At 32.8% G+C, this 27,397-nt stretch overlaps 4 protein-coding genes and 5 non-coding genes across 12 annotated transcripts; 6 read left to right on the plus strand and 3 right to left on the minus strand.

The window, feature by feature from the left end:
- Positions 1–422: 422 nt before the first annotated feature.
- Positions 423–1,672, minus strand: LOC130970053 (constitutive photomorphogenesis protein 10). Its single transcript, XM_057896011.1, has 4 exons — positions 1,373–1,672; positions 1,198–1,271; positions 921–1,068; positions 423–843 (listed from the first exon to the last, which is right to left on the minus strand). The coding sequence occupies exons 1-4, from the start codon at positions 1,593–1,595 to the stop codon at positions 746–748; spliced, it is 543 nt and encodes a 180-aa protein (XP_057751994.1). The 5' UTR covers positions 1,596–1,672; the 3' UTR covers positions 423–745.
- A 996-nt stretch (positions 1,673–2,668) lies between these two features.
- LOC130967930 (uncharacterized) lies at positions 2,669–4,959 on the minus strand. 4 transcript variants are annotated; one of them, XR_009081447.1, is made up of 4 exons: positions 4,649–4,959; positions 4,249–4,515; positions 3,521–3,604; positions 2,669–3,085 (listed from the first exon to the last, which is right to left on the minus strand). XR_009081447.1 is itself a non-coding variant. In XM_057892983.1 (2 exons), exons 1-2 carry the CDS (start codon positions 4,922–4,924, stop codon positions 4,488–4,490), a joined length of 294 nt encoding a protein of 97 aa, XP_057748966.1. In that variant the 5' UTR covers positions 4,925–4,959; the 3' UTR covers positions 2,669–4,487. The 4 variants fall into 4 exon arrangements, 2 of the variants coding, with proteins under 2 accessions (XP_057748966.1, XP_057748965.1); XR_009081448.1 differs by lacking the exon at positions 3,521–3,604; XM_057892983.1 differs by having other exon boundaries at positions 2,669–4,505.
- Positions 4,960–14,230: 9,271 nt separating this feature from the next.
- LOC130969979 (glucan endo-1,3-beta-glucosidase 4) lies at positions 14,231–18,060 on the minus strand. Its single transcript, XM_057895907.1, has 6 exons — positions 17,939–18,060; positions 17,636–17,778; positions 16,852–16,975; positions 14,988–16,235; positions 14,733–14,760; positions 14,231–14,615 (listed from the first exon to the last, which is right to left on the minus strand). Exons 3-6 carry the CDS (start codon positions 16,931–16,933, stop codon positions 14,468–14,470), a joined length of 1,506 nt encoding a protein of 501 aa, XP_057751890.1. The 5' UTR covers positions 16,934–16,975; positions 17,636–17,778; positions 17,939–18,060; the 3' UTR covers positions 14,231–14,467.
- A 7,195-nt stretch (positions 18,061–25,255) lies between these two features.
- LOC130965326 (60S ribosomal protein L32-1) lies at positions 25,256–27,148 on the plus strand. The gene is made up of 3 exons (XM_057890092.1): positions 25,256–25,430; positions 26,634–26,815; positions 26,899–27,148. Exons 1-3 carry the CDS (start codon positions 25,341–25,343, stop codon positions 27,026–27,028), a joined length of 402 nt encoding a protein of 133 aa, XP_057746075.1. The 5' UTR covers positions 25,256–25,340; the 3' UTR covers positions 27,029–27,148.
- LOC130972383 (small nucleolar RNA U31b) lies at positions 25,496–25,581 on the plus strand. Its single transcript, XR_009083565.1, has one exon. It is a non-coding gene; the product is annotated as a small nucleolar RNA U31b (small nucleolar RNA).
- Positions 25,675–25,751, plus strand: LOC130972385 (small nucleolar RNA U31b). The gene has a single exon (XR_009083567.1). It is a non-coding gene; the product is annotated as a small nucleolar RNA U31b (small nucleolar RNA).
- Positions 25,841–25,920, plus strand: LOC130972384 (small nucleolar RNA U31b). The gene has a single exon (XR_009083566.1). It is a non-coding gene; the product is annotated as a small nucleolar RNA U31b (small nucleolar RNA).
- Positions 26,047–26,123, plus strand: LOC130972344 (small nucleolar RNA Z195/SNORD33/SNORD32 family). The gene has a single exon (XR_009083528.1). It is a non-coding gene; the product is annotated as a small nucleolar RNA Z195/SNORD33/SNORD32 family (small nucleolar RNA).
- On the plus strand, positions 26,441–26,526 carry LOC130972346 (small nucleolar RNA Z196/R39/R59 family). Its single transcript, XR_009083530.1, has one exon. It is a non-coding gene; the product is annotated as a small nucleolar RNA Z196/R39/R59 family (small nucleolar RNA).
- Positions 27,149–27,397: the final 249 nt, after the last annotated feature.

The raw sequence follows: 27,397 nt of genomic DNA on the forward strand, positions 1-27,397 counted from the left end.
AGTTAAACTTTTAATTTATAGTGGCGGGCGGCTTGAAGATGTGGTCATTTGGAGGGCTGAAGGAAAGGGACATGCTGTAAAATTCTCAAAAATAAATATTCTAATCAGTGAAAAAAAAAATACATTGAAGAAACAAAAATCTTGCTAACAAATACTCGAAAGGAAACTCTTCAAAGATACTAAAATAGAAAATTTAAATAAAAAAAATATAAATCAAATGTAAAGTCTTTAAGTTTTTTATGCATTAAATACATTAAAAAACCAAAGCTTTCCACTTTCATCCTCTTAACTAATCCTAAAGGCACTCTTTAACTTAATCTTATTACTTGTTATCTTGCCATTTTTATAGTTTTGACAAATGTTAACTACATTTAAATGGGATGATTGACTACCTTTTTTCTGTTTGCTCAATGGACAGAGCAACTATGAGACACTAATATTATGACAATTCCATTTTTAAGTCCCAAACCTAATCTAACAGTGCAATAGTATGAGTTGGCTCAATATACCAGAGACACTGTTAATACATAACATTCCATATGTTGATTGAGCTTGACAAGTAGTAGAATTAATTGCAAATCACAAATTGAAAACATAGATTGAATTTGAGAATAACAGCATCTTGCTTTATGTTATTACTGAAGCTTGTGAGAAGGAGATACAAGTATGAACCAGTATTCACATATAGACATAGTTGAACAACATGATACAAAAGAAGAAGTACAAAAAAAAAGGCTTGAATAATTCACTTGGCAAATCGAGCAGTCCACTCTCCAGCAACAAGATCATGTTTTGCTTTGTTTTCCAAATACAAGTGAGCAATGCCAGGGACAACAGCGTTATCTGGAACAACCATCATCATAACTCTTAAATGAATCCATTCCACATTGTGAGGTTGAGAAGAGAGGGGAAAAACTTACAAGGGTCAGGATTTGTTAAAAGTGATCTAATTGAAGTTAGCACTTTGGTAATGGTTAGTGCTGGACTCCAACCATCCTTCAACATTCCGAGACTAACATGACCATCAGTGCCAACATTGCAGTGGTAAATGCGAGTTTTGAATACTACCTAAAAGAGTTAAAAGAATCCAAGGCAGGACTTACATATTAAATTACTCAGAACAAAATCAGTTTACACAGGATTAAGTATTCTAATTCTAGTAAACAAAACATGGTGAAGATGATCAATTAGGAGTACCTGGGGAGGGTTGAAGGGATAATCGGAGGGAAAGATGATGTCAAGGAAGAATATGCCACCTTGGTATGCAGTTCCTGTAGACAAGTGAAAGAGGGAGAGAGAGAGCATGTATGAATTTAAGATTTGAATGGTTGAAATGAAAGAAATTGAATTGAAATAGCATAGCAAAGCATACCAGGGGGGCCAATGATGGTGGCAATCCAGTGATAGAGGTTGTCGCCCTTGGGGCCAGCGGAGCAGTGTGGAGGAGGGTCGTTGTTGAGCTCCACCATCTCCCTATGTATCCTCTTGCCCGATGCTGAGACAGACGTTGTCGGCGCCCATGAATACGTTGGTGCTGAGCTGGAAGAGGGTCTTCCTCCTCCTCCTCCTCCTCCTCCTCCTGATGATGTCTTCATCAGTTGGCGTAGGCACTACTAGAGTGTGGTTCGATAACCCTGCCTTGCCTTTGGCGTACTCACTTGGACTCTGTTTCATCACTTTTATCAGTCTTCATATTTTGATTGTTCAGATTTATTTTGAGATAGTAATAGTAATTTTGTTGTTTCTACTTACTATTTTACTGTTAAAACTTAAAACATCAAATTAATATATATATAATACATTTTAATATTATTTAAAAAATAATTTCAAAAATTATGAATAAACTATTATTTAATATCTTATTTAATTGAAATTTATAAATTTCATACATTCTAAAAGTGAAATAACTTATAAAATTTTTAAATATTTTTTTATTTTTTAAATTATTTTATAAAAAATTTATAATTTTAAAAATAAAAATATAAAAAAATTAATTTCTTAAAAAGGATAGAAAAAAAGTTAAAATAATGTTGTATTTAAAACAATATCGATAATTGTTATTGAATAAAAATTACCTAACAAATCAAATATAATGTGATTTAATTTTCGTTTTGTCAATGATAAACAAGGATTAATGTTAATTTTTTATCTTTTCAAAAAATTTAACGCAAAATAAGATATCTCAATTTTATAAGTTTTAATTAAATTCTTCTCTATAATAGAGAACCATTTAAATTGAATAAGTTTGAAGCATTTATATAATTATTTGTTTGGTCAATAAATTTAATAATTTTTTAAGACCCAAGAAATTATTGATCAGAAAATGTATGATGAATTACGAAATTTTGTTTATTAATTATTCTTAGAGTTTGATATTTAAAAACGAAAAAAATAAACATATTCATTTCTTTTAGCCTACTATTTAAAAAAAGATAAAAACAAATATAAATATCTATGACATTTAAAAAAAAATTATCTTTTATAAATAACTAATATATATTATAGTTTATTTATACTCTATTTGAATCAGGATAATATTAGTAATTTTAATAAAATATGATATAAATAAAATTACATCAATATTAAAATAATGACAAAAAAATATTTATATAATAAATTTAAAAAATAAATAATATATTAACAAAAGAAACAAAATTAATTTCTCATAAACAATAAAAAATCGAAACAACAAAAAAACAAACTCATGCCTGTTGGGCCGCTAGTAACAATAAAGAGATACATCGGCCAACCGGCCAGGTGGTGCCGCCTTGGGAAACCTATAAATAGCTATTCACGGCAGTTTCCATGATACTGCATTCAATCAGAGAAAATCAGTTTCTTGCTCTTCCTACATTTTGTAATTTTGGGCTCGGGAGAACACCAAAACGGAGAATCGTTCTTCGTTCACCGTGACGAGGAAGAAAGAACACTGATGCCGCCTTAACCTATTACCTTCTACTGGTTTGGTTTCTTGATCTTGAACGTTACCTCTATGCTCGATACAATGATGTGATCTTTTGGAGACATTGGAAACAATAAAGAATTGCTCTTTCAATTTGTTCACAGGATTGTACTTAGCAGAAGCCTTGAAAGTGAAGGAACCATTGTGGGATGAACCAAAAATTCAAGAGGATGAAATGTTATCAGAAATTGGTGTTTAACACAATTCTTGAAGAGGATGAAATGTTACAAATGCTCCTAGATTCAACGAACAAATATGAGAAGTTAAGAGGAAAACGGTAATGATAGTAATTAATTTGATATTTATTATTTAACATTTATACGGTTAGCTTCAAAGATGGGATTTTGGAAAAGATCAAATATTGTTCCATGATTCAGATAAAACGGGAACAACAATCTTGATTTTTGTTGATCGGGCAACATGCATTTTCAAGATTATGTCTGAAAGAACATGGAGCCATGGTGAGGGTAAGTGCATTGTATCAAGAACATGCATGATCAGGATTTTGTCAAATTAAAGCATACTCAGAAATCAAAGGAATCGCGAGTGGAGACACACCATTCAACAAAAGGGTGATACTTGGAGTCTATCCAGAAGACTGTGTGGCTGATGAATGAATATCGGCACTTCACGTTTTTCAAGCTGCAAGGAAAATTGCTCTCTAAGAAATCCCGGGACCAGAATACTCCAATGTATTGAAGAATTTGATAACAAATTTTCTAAATTCGTTTGGATATAATGATATATTTCAGGAAGAAAAGGGTTCCTTTCAGTGCAAAGTAATAGATAATATAAGCCAGAAGAAATTATCAGAACAGGTAGGTTTGTGTTGCCAAGTTCCTGGTCTGCATTTTGTTAGATTTTCCTGTATACTTGTTCAGCTTAAGGTCCCAGTTATAGCTACACAAATACTAGTGTGAAATTTGTTTAAGAAATGAAGCAGTCTGAATAAAAGTTGCTGCTATATGTACCGTTTGACCTGTTGCTTTATCTGATGATTTCCCATCTTTTGAAAATAGAATGAGGTCTGTCATGCCAATATCACTAACAGGTTCCTTCTTTTTTGATCTTTTGAGCAAACTTTTAAAATGATTATGGTGTTAGGCTTATTAGTTAGATATTTTGTCTCTTAAAAATAACAGTAGGGACTGGAATGGATGGTCAGAATAGCATCAGGATAAGTGAAATTACAGCTAGATAGATAAGATTGTTTGTGTAATATTAACGTTTTTTCTTATATAAGTAAAACATGAACATTAAGGACAATTAAGAGCATTGTTTTTTACCTGCTAATTGCTATATCACTCTGTAAAAACTTGTCACCAGATGAACTTTGAATGAAGCTTGAAATCTTAGTAAGATGGGGAATCAAAAGATACACAAGATGGGTGCAAACAGAGAGATCCATTCGGCAAAGGCAAAAAGCAACAAGAAAGTGTATTGCAAGGCATTATGCTAAACCAAACCATCTAATCAGTTCTGAGCTTCTCCTCAACACTTGACTTGCTAAGAATCACTACACCAATTATGATGAGTAAGGCACCTGCAAACCACTGTGGAAGAGTTATTTTGCATGAGAACATGTTGAACAATGACAGGCAGATGAAATAACAAGAATATGATTGAGAAAAGTAAGTCCTTTGTTTGTGGCATATTAACAAACAGTTGGTGTGGTGTGGTGTGTACCTGAGGAGAGAGTGATTCGTGGAAGAAGAAGAAACCAGCCAAACCGGAAGAGATGAAATTAGTGGCGAAATTGGTGACGGTTGCTTGAAGCGAAGAGAGGGATTTGAGGCTGTTGACATAGCATCCCCACATGGTGACATTGAAGAGGGCCACAAAGGCGTACCTAAGAAACTGATGAGGAAGGGGGAGCTTAGTGGAAATAGCGGCAAGGGCGGCGTTGAATCCAGCACATACTGCCCACCCATATCCATACCCTCCTCCTGATCCTGCATCCATGCTCACAACTCACTCACTCCCCTACCAACATCACGTTTCCTCTACTATTTCATTTTTTTACATTAATCACTAAATATATATTAAATAATAAACATAATAATTAATTTAATAGTTCATCTTTTATGTGCTTATATTATTTTTTATTTTTTTAACATACTTACACGAAAAAATCTTTAAAAAATTATAAAATAATAAAATAAAACATTAACCACAGTTAAATTTATAACTTCTTTCGTCTTCAAATTTCACTATCTCTCTTTTTACGTAGTTTCATGTTTAAATTTCAATATTTTTTCTTTTAAATTTAATTTTATGGAAAGATGATAACTAAAAGTTATTAAGTAATTTAGCAGGTTTGATTAAATTATTATTTAATAATTTTTAACTATTAACTTTACATTTAATTAACTACACTTGAATTTCCACTTTCGACATTCATGAATTTAATTGTACAATAATGAGTTGTTGAACTTTCCACTTTCTTTCACATTCATGAGTTTAATTGTACAATAATGAGTTGTTGAACTAATCATTTTGGTTAGGGGTATTCACAGGTAACTCGATCACCTTCCCAAACTAACCCGACCTAATTATATTGGAAGAAGGGACAAAAGTACACCTGAAAGTTTATACGCTGGACAGTAATACACTCGATTCGTTTAATGAGTCAAGTGTGCACAGTAATTATACACTCCGGCGGACAGAATCACCATTCCGGCCATGAGCGTGTGGCGTTGTTAGTCAGAGTGAACACGTGGCTCTATTTTATCCTTGTTGGCACGTTAAGAGTTAGTGAGCTGGCTATTTAGTGCCTAGTCAGATAAAATATTTTAATTTAATGTTTAATTAGCTAAAATTAACCCTGAAACGCATCTTTCTCTTTAAGCGACTTATGAACTTCAAGGTTTTGTTGGTGATAACACAGTTTGCTCGTTGAGAGAATTAGACAGCCCTAGCAGAGAAGCAATGGCATTGCTCTGAAGTGGTGATTCAGTTCATCATTGGAAGAGTACTCGAAGAAGTCAACCCAGACGACAACAGCGACGATCACGCACTCGAGGCAGAGACGACCTAAAGGTAACATCTTTTGAACTTCCCATTGTACCTATTATCATCGAACTAGCTATTTGAGGTTTGTTTAGTAACTAGAGTTGTGGGTGGACGAAAAAAATTAGGGTTTTCTGGGTTTAGTTGTGGTTATGAGGGTTTTGTTTTTCTTTGTAGATGTCAACTCACATCACACTTGTTTATCATCATGGGGGGAGGTTGGAGAGAAATCGTAAAGGGGTTACAGTATACAGCGGTGGTCAAGTCTCCTTAATACCTAGAGTCAATGTGGATACGCTGAACCTGTTTTTCATGGAGGGGTTGATCAAGGATTTGGGTTATATTCAGTGGAAGGACTTTTACTGGGGAAAGCCTGATGCCGGAGGTGGTGTTGCCCTTAAGCTACTTAGGCTAGATAGAGATGTGGTGAACATGTATGAGGATGCAATTAGAAATGATGATAGGGTGGTACATGTGTATTGGGAGCATACAGTAGACACTCCAACTGAGGTTGAGGTGGTTGACGTAGATGTGGAAGAGGTCCCTACCCCTGAAACAGCCAATGTAAATGCAGAGAGTGTGAAATCACCTGGGGGGAGGATAAAGAAGAGGGTACAAAAGAGTCAAAAACCAACCAGAGTTCTGAGGCCAAGAAAAGTAACAACAACACTAGGCCAGAAGTCATCCCAGAGTTCATCACCATCATTGAAGAAAACCAACCCAAGGGGAAGACAACAAAAAATCACACAATCTGAACCAACAAAACAATCTCAACCACAGCCCAAACCAAAAACAAGATCACCCACAGCCCAAGTTAAGCCAGCATATGTGGCCCAAGCCCAACACACACCACCTGTGGGCCAAGCCCAAGATACAACTCCTGTGGCCCAAACCCAAACCACTCAAACTGAACCACCAATAACTTCTGAACCTGGAACTCAGTCACAACCCAACCTCCAACAAGATGAGGTCCCTACCCAGGAATCAAGAGCAAAACAAAGAAACAGAAGAAACTCTTTCAAGAGGCCAGCTCCTAGTGGACAAACCTTTGTGCAAGGAGGCATAGGTGAAGCTCCAAAAATATTTGTCCCTCGTGCAACAAGTGAGTCATCAGAGACTGATGATGATGACTCTGATCCAGATTACCATCAGTATGAGTCTGAGGAGCTGCACAGCCCATATTCGTCAGACTGTGATAGTGAGTATGAGGCAGAGCGCAATGTTTGGCCTCAAAGAAACCCGAATGCCGCTTTTGGCTCAGTACATTTAGAGCTGGGGATGGAATTCGAAACAATGGAGCAATTCAAAAGAGCTGTTAGAAAGTTCAATATACAAATTGGAAGGAGTATAATGTTTAGCCGAGTGGAACCATTGAAGTGTAAGGCAATTTGTTGTGAGACCAACTGTCCTTGGAGTATCTACTGTTCCAGGTCTAATGAACCAAGGAGTTTTCAAGTTAAGACGTTTGTCAACCAACATGTTTGTGCAAGAAGCCACACCAACAAGTCAGCTGATAGAAAGTGGGTTATTGAACAGCTAGAGGAGAAGTTGAAGGACCAAAGAGACTTTAAAACATCTGAAGCTGAGGCCTGGTTTAGGAGAGAGTTCAATGTAACCATCAACTACAAAAAAATACAAAGGGCAATGAAGAAGGCTAGGGAGAATATTGAGGGGTCTGAGAGGGAGCAGTATGCTGAGTTGAGGGATTACATGCTTGCCTTGCTGACAGCTAATCCAGGAGCAACTATTGATATGGACACTACCCCTATGCCTGATTCCCTCCCGATCTTCAAGAGACTATACATATGTTTTGACGCTTGCTAAAAAGGTTTCATACAAGGTTGCAGACCATTTATTGGACTTGATGGTACATTCTTGAAAGGTTACTATGGTGGGCAGTTGCTTACAGCAGTGGGACAAGATGCTAACAATCAGATCTTTCCCATTGCATATGCAGTCGTTGACTCAGAGACAAGAGATAACTGGAGATGGTTTCTAGAACTTCTGCATCGTGATTTGGGAAACTATAGGGTGCATGGTTGGAATTTCATGAGTGACCAACAGAAGGTTATTGTTATATGTTGTTTCTTGATTGATTTGTATCTCTCAGCTTGTTAATTGTTGTTGTATGTGTTGTATCTCTCAGCTTGTTAATTGTTGTTTTATGTGTGACGCAGGGTCTGATACCAGCCATGGAGCAGGTTATGCCCGGAGTGCATCATCGGTTTTGTGCAATGCACATTTGGGCCAACTTCACTAAAAGATGGAAGGATAAACAGTTGAAAGGAGCTGTGTGGGAATGTTGTAGAGCCACTACTGTTACTGAATTTGAGGCTGCAATGATGAGGTTAAAGGGAATCAACAATGCTGCCTGGGAATACTTAGATCGACTTGACCCAAAAACTTGGACAAAGGCACATTTCAGTGAGTGGCCTAAGGTGGACAATGTCACTAACAACAACTGTGAGACCTTCAATGGTAAGATTCTCAAATACAGAGGCAAGCCAGTTATAACAATGTTAGAGGAAGTCAGAGTTCATGTCATGAGGGTTATGGTGAGGAACAAAAAGTCTCTAAGTGGCTATGTTGGTACTGTTGCACCAAGACAACTTAGCAGGCTTGAGAGAGAGAAGGAAGAAAGTAATAAATGGACTCCCACATGGGCAGGGGATGACAATGGAGAAATTTATGAGGTTGAGAAGCATCCTACTAAGGTTACTGTTGACTTGGGAAATCAGAAGTGCACCTGTCGATTTTGGCAGCTCACAGGCTTGCCTTGTAGACACGCTTGTGCAGCACTTGCTCTGAGGGGTCGTAGGCCAGAAGACCAGATCCATAATTGGCTGGGAATGGCTGCATATAACTCAGCATACCAGCATAACATAAACCCCGTACCAAGCAAAGAATTTTGGGAGAAAGCTGAAGGCTATCCTCCACTGCCCCCTCACTATAAGACACCAATTGGAAGACCAACAAAAAAGAGAAGAAAGGAAAAAAATGAGGCACGGCCAAGTTCCAACCCACATAAGCTTAAAAGGAGATATGGAACAATCAGTTGCAAATATTGTGGAGAGGTATGAATATCATGTTTTATGAGTTGGCTCTAGATTTCACAGATACTGTTATATTAATGTTTTTCTCATGTCTATATGTTGTAGAGTGGCCACAACAGTAGGGGTTGTGAAAAAAAACAGGCTGATATGAATGATGAAGTTGCAGCTATGGAGGCAGAGGAAGCTGCTGCTGCTACTAATAACCCTACACAGCCACCACCACCCCAGCAACAGAACCCTAATGATGCTGCTACTGCTCCAAGACCCAACTCTAAGCCTATGGTATCCACTGAAACTATGAATGCTGCAAGCCCAGCAATGAGGCAGAGGTTTGAACAGTTTATGCCAACTCCAACTCTGAGGCACAAACCAAATCCGGGCCCAAGACCATCAAAGCTAGTCCCAAGAGGAGTTCCTGGAAGAAGCAATGGCCCAGCTGCAGCAACTGATCAAGCTGGCCCAAGTGAAGGTGGGACCATGCAAGGAGCTGCAACAGAGACATAGTTTCTTTATTGAAGACTGATGTGCATGTTTTGTTTTTTTGTGGGGAAGGCTGTTTTGTTTATCAGCATAGACCTTGGAACCTTTTTTTTTGTAATCTAGTAGTATGTGGTGTGTTATGTTTTATACATTGTGACTTTGCTTGTTAATCAGGTATTCCTGGCCTGTATGAAAACTCAATGATTATGGTAACTACTCTGCCTATTTTGGCTATTACATTGAAGCAAAGACTTCTGATTTTACAAGATGTTGTTGGATATTGTATGAGTTAGCTTGGTTAAAAATTGCTTGTTTTCAACCTAATTCTCACAGGTTTACATTTTTCTCTTATGTCAATGGTTGATGTTACACCACTTGCAAAATGTGCTTCACAAAAAAAGAGACCTTTTTTTTCCTTCCATTTATTCAATGCAACTTTCAAAGTTTCAAAGTTATCACACAGGATCTTCACTTCTGATAATATATCATCACAATCAACAATGCCCAAAAACCCAACCCTAAACAAACACCCATAACCATATTCTTAATACAAGTTATTTCCCCCCTAATCATATCAACTGTCTTCTGTAACAGTTGCACCTCTTCTTCCAACTTGCTGGAACACTCTGTAAATTCATTCATCTTCTTGTATGGTTGTGTCAATGGCCTTTCTTCAGCCTCTACCCACACGTTTCTTATTTTTTCTTCTACTTCGTCCAGCCAAACAAAATACTCACAACGATGTTCAGCACTCTGAAGATTAGACACAACAATCCAATTAGGGGTGAAGAACGAAACAAACGGATAAGGCCAGTAACAAGAAGAAAGGCTATTTCGAAACCTACCTCCCACAGAGGACATCGCAGAAACAATCTGTCTGGATTCCACTGTGTTCCAGACTTGAGTACCACAGCTTCAAATCCGTGCAAACACTTGCCGTTGTTGTACTCAAACTTCTTCTTCTTCTTCTTGTTCCTCAACAATGAAGACCCGCCATCAACAGCGCTGCCACAATTTCGGGATAAGGAGCTTGATTTTTCTTTGGGTGAGGCCATGTTCTTAGTTATTGGTTAAGGTGTTAGGGTTTCAACACAGGAGCTTCTTTCTTTAGAAGATAAAAGAGAACGAAGGACTTAGGGTTTCAGGGTTAATTTTGGCTAATTAAACATTAAATTAAAATATTTTATCTGACTAGGCACTAAATAGCCAGCTCACTAACTCTTAACGTGCCAACAAGGATAAAATAGAGCCACGTGTTCACTCTGACTAACAACGCCACACGCTCATGGCCGGAATGGTGATTCTGTCCGCCGGAGTGTATAATTACTGTGCACACTTGACTCATTAAACGAATCGAGTGTATTACTGTCCAGCGTATGAACTTTCAGGTGTACTTTTATCCCTTCTTCCTAATTATATTAGATCTGAATCTGTGCGTAATCAAATACAATTGGATCAAATCCGATCAAATCTAACCTTAATTGGTTTGGTTATTGGGTTTGAGGTCGCAAAAATAAACCAATTCAATTATTCGATTAGTTTAATATTAATTAAAAAATAAATAAAATCTAATATATATACATATTTATCTCTTAACCCTTAAATCTTTTAAATTATAATACTTATTTAAGTTTAAATTGATCATATATTCTTTTTTATTATTATTATTATTATTATTATTATTATTATTATTATTATTATTACATATTTATAGTATTTAGATAATTTTATTTTATTTTATTTTCAATTGGGTATTAATTAATGACCCGAATCAATTTAATGTAGGTTTAATCGGTTCGGATTGGTTTAAATTTATTAACTATAAATTTTAATGGATTTGGTTCTCATTTCTTCGAATTCGAATCAATCCCACGTGTAAACACTCCTAATTTTAATTGTCATTCATTTATAGTAAGATTTTACAATAATAGATTATTGAATTAATCATTTTAGTTTGTTAATATATTGTTCAACATTTACAATACTTAAAAGGATTCACCTTGAAATTTGTCACTTACTTACGGGATTGAAACCATGCAAATGCTAGCGATGCAAAAAAAATATAAGGAAAATAGAAGTATGTTGTGGAGTACATGCAAGTAAATTTTTATAATGGGAATTGAGATTTACGTAATTATCTATTTTGATTTTTAAAATTTAAAATTGTCTATAATGGTCCTCTATAATTAGGTTCAGACATCAATATAGTCCTTCCATCAGCACACACAAAATGCTAAAGTGGTACCCTTCTCATCATATTGGATAATGAGTAAATAACGTCGTTTATCTTTCAGCACTTAAAGAAGTCAGAAACTTCGTTGTTTTGTATATGAAAGTCGGCGCCTGATTCAATACTCCTGGAAGGTTTGGAGTATTAAAATTCTTCTTAAAGAGTTAAACAAAAATTAACGTATTTGGAGTTTTAGTACTCTTTAATTAAGAAGAGAGAGAAGAATCATCATTTAATTATTAAGAAAAGAGAAAAGAATTAACATTAAATTCTATTTGGATTAAATTTTTTGTTTTAATTTAAATTTATTTTATTTTTAAATTGATATTAAATTATTATAAAATTATGATAAAAATAAAAATTTAAAAGAATTAAAAAGATATAATACTCTTATTATTCTAAAATTTTTTTATTTAAACAAACATATTCATATTATTTTAAAATTAATATGAATAAATTTATTTAAAATTTTTAAATTTTAAATAAATATATTCATCTTATTTTAAATAAATGTTCTCGTATTATTTTTTTAAAACGATTAAACATGATTTTTAAATATTTCAACAAAAGAGATAGATATATGTAATCTTTCAAATTAATAATATTAGAGTGTATATATAAATACATAATATCTGAAAAGATTAATAAATCTTACCTAGAAAATATAGTTAGAGATATTTTTTGCTTAAGATAATAAAAATAATACGAATATATTTATTTTTATTAAATTAAATTATTAATTTAAATTATATCTATCTAAATTTTAAATAAAAAATTTAAAATTAAAATATGTGAATAAAATTAGATTAATAAAAAAATAAAAATTTACGAATACGATTCAAATTGTATAGAAATAGGAATAAGTTTGTCAGTGAACAAATTCATTATTTTCAATGAACAAAAAAAGATAGTATATTAAATAAACTTTATGAAATAAATTATAATTTTAAATAAATAATTAAAATAAATAAAATATAAAATTATTAATTAATTAGATTTTATTAACTAATTAAATAACTTATATACTAATAGAGCATATTAAATTTCTTATAATAATTATAATTATTATTTATTAAAAATATATTTTATAAGTTGTAATTAATATATTTGTAGTTTTTCAAAAAAAAAGTATTAATTGTTTATTGATTTCATCAGTATGTATTAAATGTTAACCTAAATCAACGCAAAGTAAATTAAATTTTAAATTTTAATAGTGTTTTTTTTGTTAAAATTATATGGAGTTTTAAAACTCCAAACATCAAGGGAGTATTATAACATCCACCATGAAAGTCAAAGAAATGGTTTTGACCCATAATAAAGTAATCTTCTTCTCTATCTCCACTGTTTTTCTTCGTTTTCTTATTAATGGTGTTAGTAAAGGGTTATTAACATCCTTCGTTATTTAGGTTGAACTAACACACAATTAGATTAAAGTGGAAATAACAGTGTTTTGAAGGAAAGAGGTTGCTTCCCTCTCATTCTTAGCCAAGGTAATCGTTATTGTTGGGGTTTAGTAGTTTTAAATTTTTTTAATTTATTTTTGAAATGTTTGTATGATTGTGTTCTATGGTGTTAGTGTTCTTGTCAATGAAAAACCGTTATATTTTTTTGCTACTATTTTTTTTAGGATTTGTTGATTGCTTATACATTGAGTTGGGGATTGGGGGTGTTATGCTTTTTTATGAATGGAACAGGGGATGATGTTGATGGGGTTAAAACTATGCAATTTTAAACTGTTTTTTGGGTTTTGATTTTCATCTATGAAATATACAAAAAGTAGTATATAATATATGATATTTGTCTCTTACTCATAATGCTAATGATGCATAATTTTATTCTAAGGCTGTATGATCTCTTTTGTGATTGTGTAGATAACTGAATTGATTGATATCATCATATACCATGGAGGTAATTTCCAAAAAAAAAAAATTAAGACAAAGGCAAGAGAAAAATTATGTCATTATTCCTGTTTTAACTATATGCACTCTTAGGTCAGAAAGGTCTTTAATTGAAGAAGCAAAATTGGATTGCCAAGATATGGTGCAACACTAGATGAAGTGGTATAAGTAATTGAGTAAGAAGGGTCTTTCACTCTTCAAAAGTTTGAAGCTATCAATGACTCTTTGGATGAGGGTTTGAACAAGAACAATAACAATGATGATATAAATATAAGTGTCAATTTCATAGCCAAACATGTAAGGTCAATGAAAACAAGAGGAAAGAGAACGGAGGTTGAAAAAGAATATAAGTCAGACAAATAATGAGAGAAAATTAAGATTTTAGAGAACAAATTGGGTACAAATACAACCCTCGTCACGTCAACTAGCTATTGCAGCGTCCGGCAAGGCAAGGAGGGTACCACTTCAGCACTCCGTTTATCCAGTCATCGCCAAAAAAGGTGGAGGGACTACAATGGTACCCAAACCTGAATCTGGAGGACCATTATAAGTAATTTTAAATTTCGAGGACTAAAACAAATAATCGCATGAATCTCAAAGACCATTATGAAAATTTACTCTGATTTTGCATGGTCAAAACTCAAAATAATGTCGTCAATCACTTTTGAGGCACCGTGTTGTTCCTATTTGAAGCAACTACCTATCATAAAGAGATAAATTACAAATGATACTCGAATGCACAAGGTAAAATACAGATATGTAGAAATAAATAAAATGGATCAATGTGATGTTAGAAACAAAATCAATGACAACTATGATTCCACGATCCTTTCGGTCATAACATCACCAGAGCCAAAAATGCCCCCACAACGGATATCAAATACTGAAGACTACACATTTGCATGTTCGAAGATGCTTCCGAGGGGCTTGAAGGTCCAAGTGCCGTCGGAGCCAAACTCATTCCACCACCACTCGAGTTAGAACTGGCCATCAAGATTCAATGCCCAAAATCAGATATAAGATTTCTTTAAAAAAGGGTAACAATTATTCTTGAATCAAATAAACTGAAGCATGGATGTGCATGGATTAAGATTTTATACCTTCCAGTGTATATACAGGATCCATAACCTGCAATGGATTACAATGAATTAATTGCTTAGCTAACTTTCTAAGGAATAAGCTAATAGGAACCAGGACACTAAATTCAACATGCTGTTCATGGTATATAGTAAACATAAAATGATACAAATTCCATGGCATCTTAGTAAGCATGCAATTTGAAAATAACAAAGTGATAAAAGTGTAGGATACCAAAAGATTAGAGTTAAAATAGAAACAAAAATATATCAACTTACTAGGATCCCTTGTAGTAATTGTAGCAGTTCCATCGAAGTCGCATGTTCCTCCAGTACTATGAGTTTTCTGATAATAATCATTAAAAGCAAAAGAGGCGTGGCTTTTCACATTATTTGGGAGATAGCATGGCTGCCCTTGTTGAATAGCGGCACAGTTTGCTCCACCTTGTCCACAAGCATAGTTCAGGCCAGCTTGCAACTTATCACTGTCTGCACCATCTTTTGCCACACAAAAAACTGATGCAGATGTTCCATTAATCTGGCCAGAAGTACTTAAACTCAACGGATAAATAGCACTACCATTAGAATAAAAGATGCCCCAATTTTTTTCTGATATTGGTCCATTCCTCTTGTCTTCATTAAATAGTTCATATATGTATGCACTTATAGGCATGTTCACCTGACTAGGGGGCCCTGAATCATTCAGGACTCGCCGAATCAGGTTATTGTTGTATGTCTCAGCATTTCCTACAGTAGCATCTGGTTCATTTGATCCACCCGACGATGGCCAGCCAGTCTCGGTCACAACAACAGGTATATCACTGAAATCTAAGGCATCTATAGAATAGTAGGCAGCATCCACCATAGCATCAAACATGCTGTTATAGTGGAATAGAGTGTTTGGGTCAACAATTTGCTTCACCGAAGGAAGGGGTTTGAAAAGAGCATATTCAATCGGGAAAATGCCGTCTCCTTTAGTGTATCCATAATAAGGGTAGGCGTTTAACATGAAAGAGGAATTTGTGTTCTTCAAAAACTGAAGCAGTTGGACCATTGTAGAGTTCCATGAAGAGTTAAAGGTGGCAGTAGAAGGAGGAAAAGGCTTGGGGATAATATCCATAGAGTGTGGTGTTGAGACTTTGACCCGAAAGTTGAGGTTTGCAGCAACCAGGGCTTTGTGAAGAGAATTCATGGCAGGAACCAGAACCGGGGCAACATTCGGGATTGTCGAAAGAACCTCACTGCCAACTGCTATTGCTGTGATATTAGTTGATGGCACATAAGCAAGTACATTTTTATTAATCCAGGCTGCAGCTGCTGATGGAGATTCTCCTATTCTTAGTACCTCCTCATTGGTGACACCAACAATTACTTCAATACTAGTGTTTGAAAGGGCTTGTAGTAAGTGAGTGTCGGCATCATATAGACGAACATGAGTAATTTGATGGGCCTTTAGTATAGCAACAACATTTGAAGCAGCCGGCAGGTCAGAAACATCAGTTCCAATGTTTACGCCAACAAATCCACCTATAAGTTCCAGTTGATCCAAATCAACAACTGATTGTAACAATTCCATATCATACAGTAGAGGGAAACACCCCCATATTTTATGTTCAATAAACAAACAAGCAAACATAAGAGACTCAGCATTCAGCTTGCAGGGTTAATGATTTCACAGTTAGAATCCTAATAGACAAGGAGATGTACCGGTAACAAAAGTAGGTTGCAATCATTTAAAAAGTATCCCCCTTTGGTCCTTTTCAGAGCCCCTATTCCTCTAACACCCAATTGATGAACAAGACCAAGCTTAGATTATGAATGATACTGTTAAGTATATGGACAGAACCCCCTAAGAAGCAAGCTTAGTATATTGGCAGGACTTATCTTGGGAATGCCTTAGAATTCATATAAAATCCAGTCCCACAGCCAATGCCATGATAAATTTCATTTTAAGACTAATTATTTTGTAAAGGGGAAGAGTTTTAAGTCTGTAAGAAGGCATGCTTATTGTTTAGGCTGCAGATATGAATCATTTGGTGTTGAGTATTGATTCAAAACCTGGTGGATCAACATGATAATAATATCTTGGACATTTTCCAAAGTGAGATCGCTAAAAAAACAGAGATGTATGATTATAAATTACCTGATGCAGTGGTTAGCATAGCTAGTGTGAGCAGAAAGACATTTGTGAGGCATTTTTTAAGATTCATCACATCCAATATCATCTCAGCCAGCAAGTTCAACCCAAAATTACTGCCAATCAAAGCCTGCACAACCAGACTTCAGCAAATAATAAAACATGTGATATATAACATATCGCATAAAAAATATTTCCATAAATTCTGAAAAAATGTTATACTATTTGCTATTTTGTTTAAGTCTCAACTTCTCTTAGTAGACCTCTATCAACATTATTCATGGACCATGAGAAACAATTTCTCTTATGGTATATTATTTCCATGCAACAACATTTGTAACATCTAGCATCAAATTAAACTATGCATTGCCATTCAGATTACAGCCCAGCATAACTTACAAAAAGTACTTAATTCATAGTTCACATTTCTACAACAAATTCAATAACCTCAGAGTTTATTCCTCTAGAATTCTTATGGGCACAGCCACTCAGGAAGTTTAATTAAGTCTTGTGGTGCCTCTTCATTATCTGCATCTGGACTTTGTTCTTCTCTATAACCATTTTTAACAAATATTGTAATAATAAGTAAATACCAAAAAGGAAATTTATGTTATAGCAAATTTTATCAAGAAATGTAAAAAGGAAAACAAAGAGAAATGGGGGCCTAGCTTCATACCAAAAAAAGGGTTTACATTTTACCATGAAACGAAAAGAAGCATGGAGGAGTTGCTAAAAGAAAAATGCGGTAAATGACTAAATGAAGCTACATGTATATAAATGTAAAGAAAACCTGATCTAAATATAGAAACCCTGTAAGAGTTAGTGTTGTTGAATAGCTCCTCTTCTCGCTCAAGTAAGTGAGTGATTGATGACTTGGAGAGTTGAAGCAGAACAGAGAAGCCACCCAGCAGCGGCGGCAGAAGAAGAAAACCCCTGCAGCAATTCAATTCCATTCAAATTTCAAAACCTACATGGTTCAAATGTAGTGGCCATAATGGAAGATTCAAGTTCACATTTCCCAACACACGCACAATTTTTCTTTAAAATAAAAAAAAAAAGGAAAGGGAAAACATAGAGACACACAAACACATACCGCAAGGTTTGGACTTTGGTAGGTAGTGGGAGAAGAGTTAGTGATTGAAATGTGAATGTGATGATGATGGAGAGTGTGTGTTGTGTTGAAGAGTGAGTGAAGTGTTTACGAGAATGAAGAGAGTGAAGAGGTATTAAGTGCAGAGCTAAACGACAAAAAGAACAACAGCTCAACATCACTGCCGTTTATTTAGGCTTCTCTAGCCTCTTCTGTCTTCCTCTTCCCTTCTCATCATTTTGAAATTATTATATTTTATAGAAATGCTATTGAATACATATATTATGTGAATTAAGTTTAACTAAATTTAACAATAAAATTTAGGTGAGGGAGTGTATAAAAGTGATTGGGAATTATTTTTGTTGATGTTCAACTCACTTAATTTGTTTGACAATTAGGGACGGACCTAGAGAAGGGCGAGTAGTGGCTTCAATCCCTTAAAATTTTAAAAAATTATACTTATATATAAGATATGTGTTTAAAAATTAAAAAATATTATGTAATTTAATAGTTTTATATATATTATTTTTTACTATGTGATAAATTTATATCGTAGTTATTTAATTCACTAATATTTACTTAACTAATTTAATATCATACCCTCAAATCTTTATACCTTTCAAATTAGTTTTTATATAATAATTTTTATATTTATTTAAAAAAATTATTTATTTTTTTATATTAATATATTTAACATTTATATCATTATCTTAATAATGACTTACGTAATTATATTTTGGTAATCACATTATGTATTTTAGATATTATTTTCTTGTAAAAAATACTCATTTTTTTTTAAATTTACGTTGTTAAAAAAATTTTATAAAGATATCTTATATCTTGTATTTTATAAGGATACTGTGTCTTTCAAATAATTAATAATTTATAATTTATTTTCAAATTTTTTAAAATTTTTGAAAAAATTAATTTTAATTAATAAGATATGAGATCATTTTTAATTAATCACGCTATAAATTATTGGTATTTTTATAATTTTATAATGTACTATTGTCTATTGATATTGTTATATTTTTTTATATAATTATCATATTAAAAATAAAATTATGAAAAAGAAATTATAATTATATATATATATATATATTGATAAATCTTTTAAAAAACTAACTCTAATAACTATATGTTAATTATGTTTATGGAATGAAAAAAATTATCTAAAATTTAGCCCCTCCACATTAAAAATTTTAAATCAGTCCCTGTTGACAACAAAATTTTTTCGTATAGTATTACTCATATTTATTATATGAGTAAATAGTCATTTTTAATTACCAAAAATTTAAATATGGATAAAATTAATTATAAAAATTTAAAATTAACTTTATACTTATAAAAAATAAATTTTTACAAATAAAATTATTCAAATCATAAAAAATTAAATAAAAATTTGAAATTATCCTTTAATATAACTTAACTCTAATTTTTAATTTTATTTCTCATATTACACTTTCAATTTCAAATTTTTCACCACTCTCATGTTTAACTATTATCATGACTGTAGTTATCACCATCCTTCTTCCTCTCTACACTGATTCCAAAGTTTAAACTAGAGCAAGAGTATAACAAGAGTTAGCAAAATCATTAGAAGAACAACAACTAGGCGGCGGCGCTGGCAGCTACTGCACTACTAGTCTACCACATGACCTAATTGCTCAACCGCAATAAACCCCAAAATAGGCTAAGCTTGAACGTTAAAATACGACGTCGCATTTGCCGAAAAAGTTCAATTAAGTTAGTCTTTTTGGTAACTAAGTTGAATTAAGTTAGTCCATATTCATAAAAATTACTTTTATTAGTAAGAGTGTGAATCTCCAACTATGTGAATATTCCGCGTTCCTCTTCTCCTCCTGCTCCTTCTTTTTTTCTTTTTTCTTTGTATTTTTTCTCCTTCTTTTTCGCATTTTTTTTCTTCTTCGTTGTGTGTTTTATTTTTATTGTCGTTTTTTTATTGTTGCTGTTGTTGTTGTATTTTTTTCTCCTTCTCTTTCTAGTGATTTTGCAGCATTACTGGTTTTTTCTTCTTCTTTATTTGAGTTTTTTGTTTTTATTTTTTTAAAGAATAAAACCAGAAGAATAATGAGAAGGTAAAATAAGATGATGAATAAGAAAAGAAGAAAAAGATGATGATAATAATGAAGAAGAAAGAGGAAGAGTTTTGAGTTTGGTGCATTCTGATTTGAATTTCGGTGCATTCTAGTCTTAACTTGTTTTAAACTGAGTTTGTTTGTGTATCGTCGTTATTAAGAAATTTCGGTGCATTCTAGATTTGAACTATTATACATGTAGAAGACAACAAAAACAATGACAATAATGATGATGGAAGAAGAGGAGGAGATCGAAGAAATTAAAATGAGAAAAGGAGGAGAAGGAGGAGGAGGAGGAGGAGGAGGGAAAGGAAGAGATAGAGGTGGTGGTGACAACAACGATAATGAAGGAGAACAATGAGAAAAAATATGAGGAGAAGGAGGAGGAGTTGTTTTGAGTTATCATTTAGTAATTTCGGTGCATTATGGATTTAATTTCTGAGTTTGTTTGTGTGTCATTGTCATTAAATAATTTCGGTGCATTCTATATTTGAACTGTTATACATATAAGAAGAAGACGACGATGATGACAATAATAATAACGATGATAATAATAATGATTATGGAGGAGGATGTGGAAAAGAAATGAGGACGAAGAAAATCAAATGAAAAAAAGAAAGAGGAGGAAGAGGATGAGATAGAAGTGGTAGCGTGGTGGCGGTGACAATGACAATAATAAAAGAAAAAGATGAAAAAAAAGAAGAGAAAAAGAAGAAGCAAAAACATTACGAGTAAAAAAGAGAAGAAAAATAAAATAAAATAAAATTTGCAAAGAAATAAGTCATCAAAAGACAACTACATATAATGACATATTTAGTTAAAAGACCGTTAGTGACATGTGGATATCAATTAAATTATATCAATTTTATTGAACTTAATTAGATAATTAATTTAGTTGTAGAACATTATTCTTATTATATATATTGATTTCATTGAAAAATTAATGTTAAAATTCAGTAACCTTCTCTGCTATTCCTGCATTATTTTTAATACAGGTGAACCTTATATTTTTTAGTAGATATCCTACTTATCATTATTTATCATGATTTGGATATATTTTTATTTGGATATATTGATAGAGTTATATGCATCATATCACCTCATATTTAAATTCAATTATTTTGTTATTAATTTTTAGGTGAAAAATCAACATTTTTAAAATGAATACATTAAAATAAGAATTTAATAAGTTATTAATTAATATAATAAAATTTACATATATGATAAAAATTATAAATTTAATAGTGATTAATATTTTATTTTATTATTTTATCAATTTGTTGATTTTAAATAATTTTTTTGTCATTAAAAAACTCCGCCTATGTTACACTTGCGGTACATAGTCGGTTCCAAGCCTGGATAAAGGAGGAGGGTTGTGTTAGGTCTTCGGCAACCAACATAAAAATATAGTCGAACCCCCATGACATGAATCAAAGACATTATTGCGTTAAAGCTAGGTCGTTGCCCGGAAGCAACGCGCCGTATGGCTCGAGTACGGTGTCAAAGTAAGAGCCGCTGCATCGGTGCCTAGATGTAGTGTTAAATGAGCAAGGGTTCTCGCGTTTTCGTGAACGAACGAGGGTAAATAAGCTATATCACAAAGTAAAAGGTAAAGGTCGAAGCGACAGAAGGTTGAGATTTGAGACATGGAACATAGGCACTCTAATAGGAAAGTCCATGAAGGTGGTGGACATCATGACAAGGAGGAAGATTAACATTATATGCCTACAAGAAACGAAATAACTGGGTGCAAAGGCTAGGGAGTTGGATACTTCTGGTTTCAAACTTTGGTATACAGGAAAGGTGAAGAATATGAATGGAGTTGGAATAATTGTGGATAAGCAGTAGAAAAAGGACGTAGTAGATGTCAAGGGTGGGAGATCAGATCATCTCTATCAAACTTGTGGTGGAGGGAGGTGCAGGAGGAGGAGGAGGAGGAAGAGGAGGAGGAGGAGGAGGACGTTGTAGTGATGACAACGAAAATAATGAAAAAGAAAGATGAGAAAAAAAGAAAAGAAGAAGAAGAAGTAATAGCATCAGGAATAAAATAAAAGAAGAAAATAAATAAAAAAAAAAACAAAATTCGCAAAAATAGAAGTCATCAAAAGATAACTACATATAATGACACGTTTAGTCAAAAAACAGCTAGAGATAGTAACATGTGGATGTTAATTAAGTTATACCAACTTTATTGAACTTAATTAGATAATTAATTTAGTTGTAAAGCATTATTCTTATTATATATACTAACTTCATTGAAAAATTAATGTTAAAATTCAATAACCTTCTCTTTTATTCCTGCATTACTTTTAATACAGGTGAACTTTACATTTTTTTAGTAGATATACTACTTATCATTATTTATCAAGATTTGAATATATTTTTATTTGGATATATGATAAACAAAAAGCAACTTGATAGGAATTTTATGGGTCACTTAAATTAGCCCAAGCATTCAGATTCAATTATTTTCCAACATCATTAGCAATCCTCTATCTATTATATGCAATAAGAGATATCAACTAATTAAAGTTGAAGTTATAAAAACCAAAACTTGCATTTGACCTATATCTCTCAAACACAATTTTTTCTTTCTTGTATCTTTGATTTTTATCATGTGCAATCACATGAAGAAATTCAAACTAGATATTAATCAACATTAAACTGATATCATTTTCTAGTTGTAAGGGGATACTGTCCAAAAAATGTCCCACATTTGACATCTTTGGAGTCCGCAAGAATGTGCCGAGCCTCGACGAGACACGTGAAAAATTTGTCTAAAAAAGGAAAGGTGTTGGTGTTAGTGTTTAAGGAAAGTGTGAGCTTCTTGAACTGCTACTAAAGGAGAGAGAGGTCGTCGGCAAAGTCAGAGGAGTTGAACTGGAAGAGGGAGTACCAATCGTAGATGTGAGCGTCAAAGTGGACATTGGAGATGGCAATGATTTGGTGGGCAATAATGTGGTGGGAGCCTAAGAAGGTGATAGGCGGAGGGCGAAATTGCAGACAGTGAATTAAAAAAGTAGCAGCGATAGAGTATGGCAATACATGCAACTAAGAGAACATAAGAGAATATAAAAGAAGGTCTGCAGATAGTAAAGATAATTCAGGGATTAATATTTTAAATGGAGAAAGAAGAACCAAATTGTAAAAATAAAATTTCTTTTACCACATCAGCTAGTTATTATAGTATCAATATGATAGAATTCAGTTCAACTCAACTTTTTAATGATATGTAATTGACAAAAGTGTCTTACAAATTATTGTGAGTTTAAAAGTATAATTTTAAGAATAAATTTAAGTAATTATTAATTTCAAGAACTAGTTGAATATTTGAGTGCGAATTCAAAAACTATTATAAATTTAATTCTTAAAAATTAAAGTATAATTTAATTCTTTATAAAAATATTATCATCAAAAGTTTATAAAACCAGAACGCACGAATAGCTAATTTTACCAGAAGCATACATTTATTTAAATAGGAGTTAACATAAAGTTTAACTTCAGTATTTTTGTTATATAAAAAAAGTACACATTTCTAATTTCTTAATAGAAAGTCATGTTGAGAGTAAATATTAATATGTTATTAGATTTTATTTTAATTATTTTTCATAAAAAAGAGAGATTAAAGAGACAAAAAGATAAGCCAATCAATTATAACTTAAATGACATAATTCTTTATATTCATCTAAAAAATTGCGAATTCAATTTTCTCTATCTTCGGTAAAAAAAAAAAGACAAAAAGATAAGACTGTCAAAATGGGCTAAATTTATCGGACTAGCTCGTTTATTCATTTAAATGGACTGATTTTGCTTCTAAAATTAAGCCCGTTTAAAATTCGGGCTAAACGGTTGAACCCGATTAACAAAAAAAAAACGAGTTAAATGGGCTAGTCTATAGACTAAATGGGTGGTCCGTTTATTTTTTTTTTTACTTTTTTTTTAAAAGAGTAGCACCTTAAGCTGATATTTCTCCTAATCTGACCCATCAAATAAAAAATACTGTTTATTTAAAATTTTGACCTAAAAATAATATTTTTTGTCAAAATATTTTTTAAAAAATAAAAATAAAAGAGTAAACGAGCTAGTTCGTTTAACTCATTGGACTAACCATAAATGGTTTGGACTAAAAAATTATGGCCCATGAATAAAGTAGGCTTAAACGGGTCAAACCTAAATGGGCTAGACTGGTCAATTTGACACCCCTGCAAAAGGATTAATCTATCATCGGCACGTGAAATTGGATTTGTTGATAAATATAGAACATCTGCTACATACAAATGTTGTTAGTGATGAATATTATTTGAAATTGTATCAGCCTACTAAATACTTGTACAGAATTCCTGTATAAAATGTTGCTCACCCTTTTTAAAATGACTTTATATGTTTTCACAAAGACCATTTTATAACACTACAAAACTTATGGTGCATGGAATAACAAAAAAAAAATGAACATTTACAAACAAAAATTACTTCTTTTTTTGTGTTTGATATAATCTCACCGTTATAATAAGTTCGCAAATTTGTAATACTTTTCAGAACTTTAACCTTACCAACCCAACTTTTTAGATACTACTAATTATAAAAAAGATCACAAGTATAAAAGATATAAAATAAAGAAGAATAGGAGTAGAAGTAAAGTATGAATCACGGATAAATTGACTTTAATACCTATAAACAAAACTCTCGATTAATTTTTTTTGTACAAAATGCAATTTGTATTTTCCAGCTTTCAATAAAAAAATTTTGCACATTTAAAACACAATCTATGTTTTGATTTTTCGAAAAAAAAATCTTAAAATGCAAATGCATTTTGTTTACATTAAAAAAAAGAAAAGATTAAAAATGAAAAATGCAACCTGCCTTTTGTGTTTGAGAAAAAAAAAAGTGAAAAAGCAAAATTCAATCTTTGATTTTCACTGATATCATAGTAGTATAAATATTTTATACATTTTTATTTTATTGAGTTACACGATAATTATTTTCATATGTAAAAAAATGAGCCATGTATGTATGAAGTATATAAATATATTCATTTATTTATTTTTATAGTTTCTTCTTTGAGTGAAATAGTAAAAATTAAACAGGGCTCATGCTAATGAATCTGCTGGATTGTAGCTTTACTTGGTCCAAGGCTTCACTATTGACCAAGACAAAGCTCAAGCCCAAGCCCATTTACACTGCCATCTAAAACCCTAGCAGCTGCTGCAAAAAACGCAAACCCTAGCAGCATACTCGCACTTATAAATAGTTGTGTGTGTTCTCTCACAAATCTCAGCCATCGGAGCCTCCCGAGTCCCGAATCAAAAATGGCGGTGCCGTTGCTCTCGAAGAAGATCGTGAAGAAGAGGGTCAAGAAGTTCAAGAGGCCCCAGAGCGACCGCAAGATCTCCGTTAAGGTATAAGTTTTTTCCTCGCGCGCCTCAAATCTTGAAATTTGTATAATTTGATTTGATTCATGAAAGGATATGATGATAGTATTTTGTCGCCCCAGTCTTAAGTTGCACCTAAACAAGGTGTAAGGTGGTGATTGACATTCTTATCTGATCCTTTTCTTAATTTGAAATATTTTTTTTTAAAATTATTAATTTTGTTTCAATATTGATGATTTGTTCTTGTCTTATATAATTTATACTGCAAATGGGATGTGACGATAAACTTGTTGACACCCAGTCTTATCATCTATTTTGATGCATGGTGACCCTCTGACTATCTGATCCCATTTATAGTCTTTCACATTCTAAGATCTGAACTATTTGTGTTTTTTTTTTTTTAATTTTGAACTTGTTTAAGCATGTTTTGTATATTGGGATTTGATGATAATTTATGACACCCAGTCTTACTTGCTCCTTTGGTGTGCTACCTGGTGAGAGATTAATTTCCTGATCCCTTTATCCATGTTTATAAATGGACCTCAGTGTCTTACATTTTTCAAGTCATTGTTTTTTTCCATGTATCTGTGATTTTATGTTTGAACTCACTGGAATGCCCTTTTTCATGAGAACAACAATGTTGATGAGATATGAGGATGCTTATCCACCTATTCTGTAATAGAATGATGATTCAAAACATGCACTACCATCTGATCTCATACAATTGATTCAAGTCTTTTACTTTTATGTTATTGTTTCTTTTGTTTTGTACCAGTGATTTGATATTGATGTGTTCATGCCCGTGGTATCTAATGTCCAGAGTCTATGCCTGTACCTGGATGTTTCGTTTTAAGGGCATATAGAAATTTTTACAGGTCTGCGACACGGCTGGCTTTTGTTAATAATAAGCCTTCTGTTACTATTTTCCTGTTTACATCTTGAATTCACTTAAATATGTAATTAATCCCTTTTACAATAAAAACCTTTCATAAAAAAACATAAATTGTTTGATTTATCATTGATGAATGTTTCCTTTCTGCAGTCAATGATGCAATTTTTCCCAAAATTATGATCTATCTGTGATTAATATCCAAATTATCACCATCTTTCGACTGAGATTGCAGTAAAGATGTTCTCCATTTCTGTTTTTCCGTGTAGTCAATAGATTGATATGTTGTGATTGGTTTACAATGTTTTTAAGATAGATTTTTCTTGTATTGTGTTAAACAGGAAAACTGGCGCAGACCCAAGGGTATTGATTCTCGTGTGAGGAGAAAGTTTAAGGGATGCACGTTGATGCCAAATATTGGTTACGGGTCTGACAAGAAGACCCGACACTATCTCCCTAATGGTTTCAAGAAATTTGTTGTTCACAATGTTAAGGACTTGGAGCTACTCATGATGCACAACAGGTTCGTCATTTAACAAACTTATTTTAGTGTGTTAACTGAATAATCTGAATGGATTATTGAAATAAGGTATTCTATGATTTCAGGACCTACTGTGCAGAGATTGCACACAATGTATCAACAAGGAAGAGGAAGGATATAGTAGAGAGAGCTGCCCAGCTTGATGTGGTAGTGACAAACAAGACTGCCAGGCTACGCAGCCAGGAGGACGAGTAGACATTCAATTAATGTCTTTTATGTATTTGTGATCTTTAGGTTTTTGACCGGTATTTTTATTTGTTCAAAACAATTTGTAACATGGTATACAATTAAAGATGTTATTTCGCATTTTGTTTATCTTGTCATCTCAAATTGTTTCTTTTGTCACGGGAAATCATATCCATTTTCTCGGCTAATGAGGTGATTTATTCTATAATTAAGACGGAATGCTAAAGAAATTACTCACTTGTAATTAGTTAGGAATAAATGATAACGATTAAAATCAGTTTGATTCTGTAGTTTTTATAAGACTACCATAGACTCTGTATGAATCAAATTACAGAGAAACCAAAGCGGATGATTAAAGACTACCATAGACTCAATCTT

Source organism: Arachis stenosperma, chromosome 3, assembly GCF_014773155.1.
Source record: "Arachis stenosperma cultivar V10309 chromosome 3, arast.V10309.gnm1.PFL2, whole genome shotgun sequence".
In the NCBI taxonomy this organism is placed as follows: domain Eukaryota; kingdom Viridiplantae; phylum Streptophyta; class Magnoliopsida; order Fabales; family Fabaceae; genus Arachis; species Arachis stenosperma.

What these genes read in the sequence shown, in the direction of transcription:
- LOC130967930 (XM_057892982.1), bottom strand. Translation starts at nt 4,924, where the DNA reads ATGGATGCAGGATCAGGAGGAGGGTATGGATATGGGTGGGCAGTATGT. An exon ending in ACGAATCACTCTCTCCTCAG is followed by an intron (nt 4,516 to 4,648) that starts GTACACACCACA and finishes ACTCTTCCACAG; the next exon opens with TGGTTTGCAGGTGCCTTACT.
- LOC130965326 (XM_057890092.1), top strand. Translation starts at nt 25,341, where the DNA reads ATGGCGGTGCCGTTGCTCTCGAAGAAGATCGTGAAGAAGAGGGTCAAG. An exon ending in ACCGCAAGATCTCCGTTAAG is followed by an intron (nt 25,431 to 26,633) that starts GTATAAGTTTTT and finishes TGTGTTAAACAG; the next exon opens with GAAAACTGGCGCAGACCCAA. An exon ending in CTACTCATGATGCACAACAG is followed by an intron (nt 26,816 to 26,898) that starts GTTCGTCATTTA and finishes CTATGATTTCAG; the next exon opens with GACCTACTGTGCAGAGATTG.
- LOC130970053 (XM_057896011.1), bottom strand. Translation starts at nt 1,595, where the DNA reads ATGAAGACATCATCAGGAGGAGGAGGAGGAGGAGGAGGAGGAAGACCC. An exon ending in ATCCCTTCAACCCTCCCCAG is followed by an intron (nt 1,069 to 1,197) that starts GTACTCCTAATT and finishes TAACTCTTTTAG; the next exon opens with GTAGTATTCAAAACTCGCAT. An exon ending in TTTAACAAATCCTGACCCTT is followed by an intron (nt 844 to 920) that starts GTAAGTTTTTCC and finishes TGGTTGTTCCAG; the next exon opens with ATAACGCTGTTGTCCCTGGC.
- LOC130969979 (XM_057895907.1), bottom strand. Translation starts at nt 16,933, where the DNA reads ATGATATTGGATGTGATGAATCTTAAAAAATGCCTCACAAATGTCTTT. An exon ending in TATGCTAACCACTGCATCAG is followed by an intron (nt 16,236 to 16,851) that starts GTAATTTATAAT and finishes TGGAACTTATAG; the next exon opens with GTGGATTTGTTGGCGTAAAC. An exon ending in AATTACTACAAGGGATCCTA is followed by an intron (nt 14,761 to 14,987) that starts GTAAGTTGATAT and finishes AATCCATTGCAG; the next exon opens with GTTATGGATCCTGTATATAC.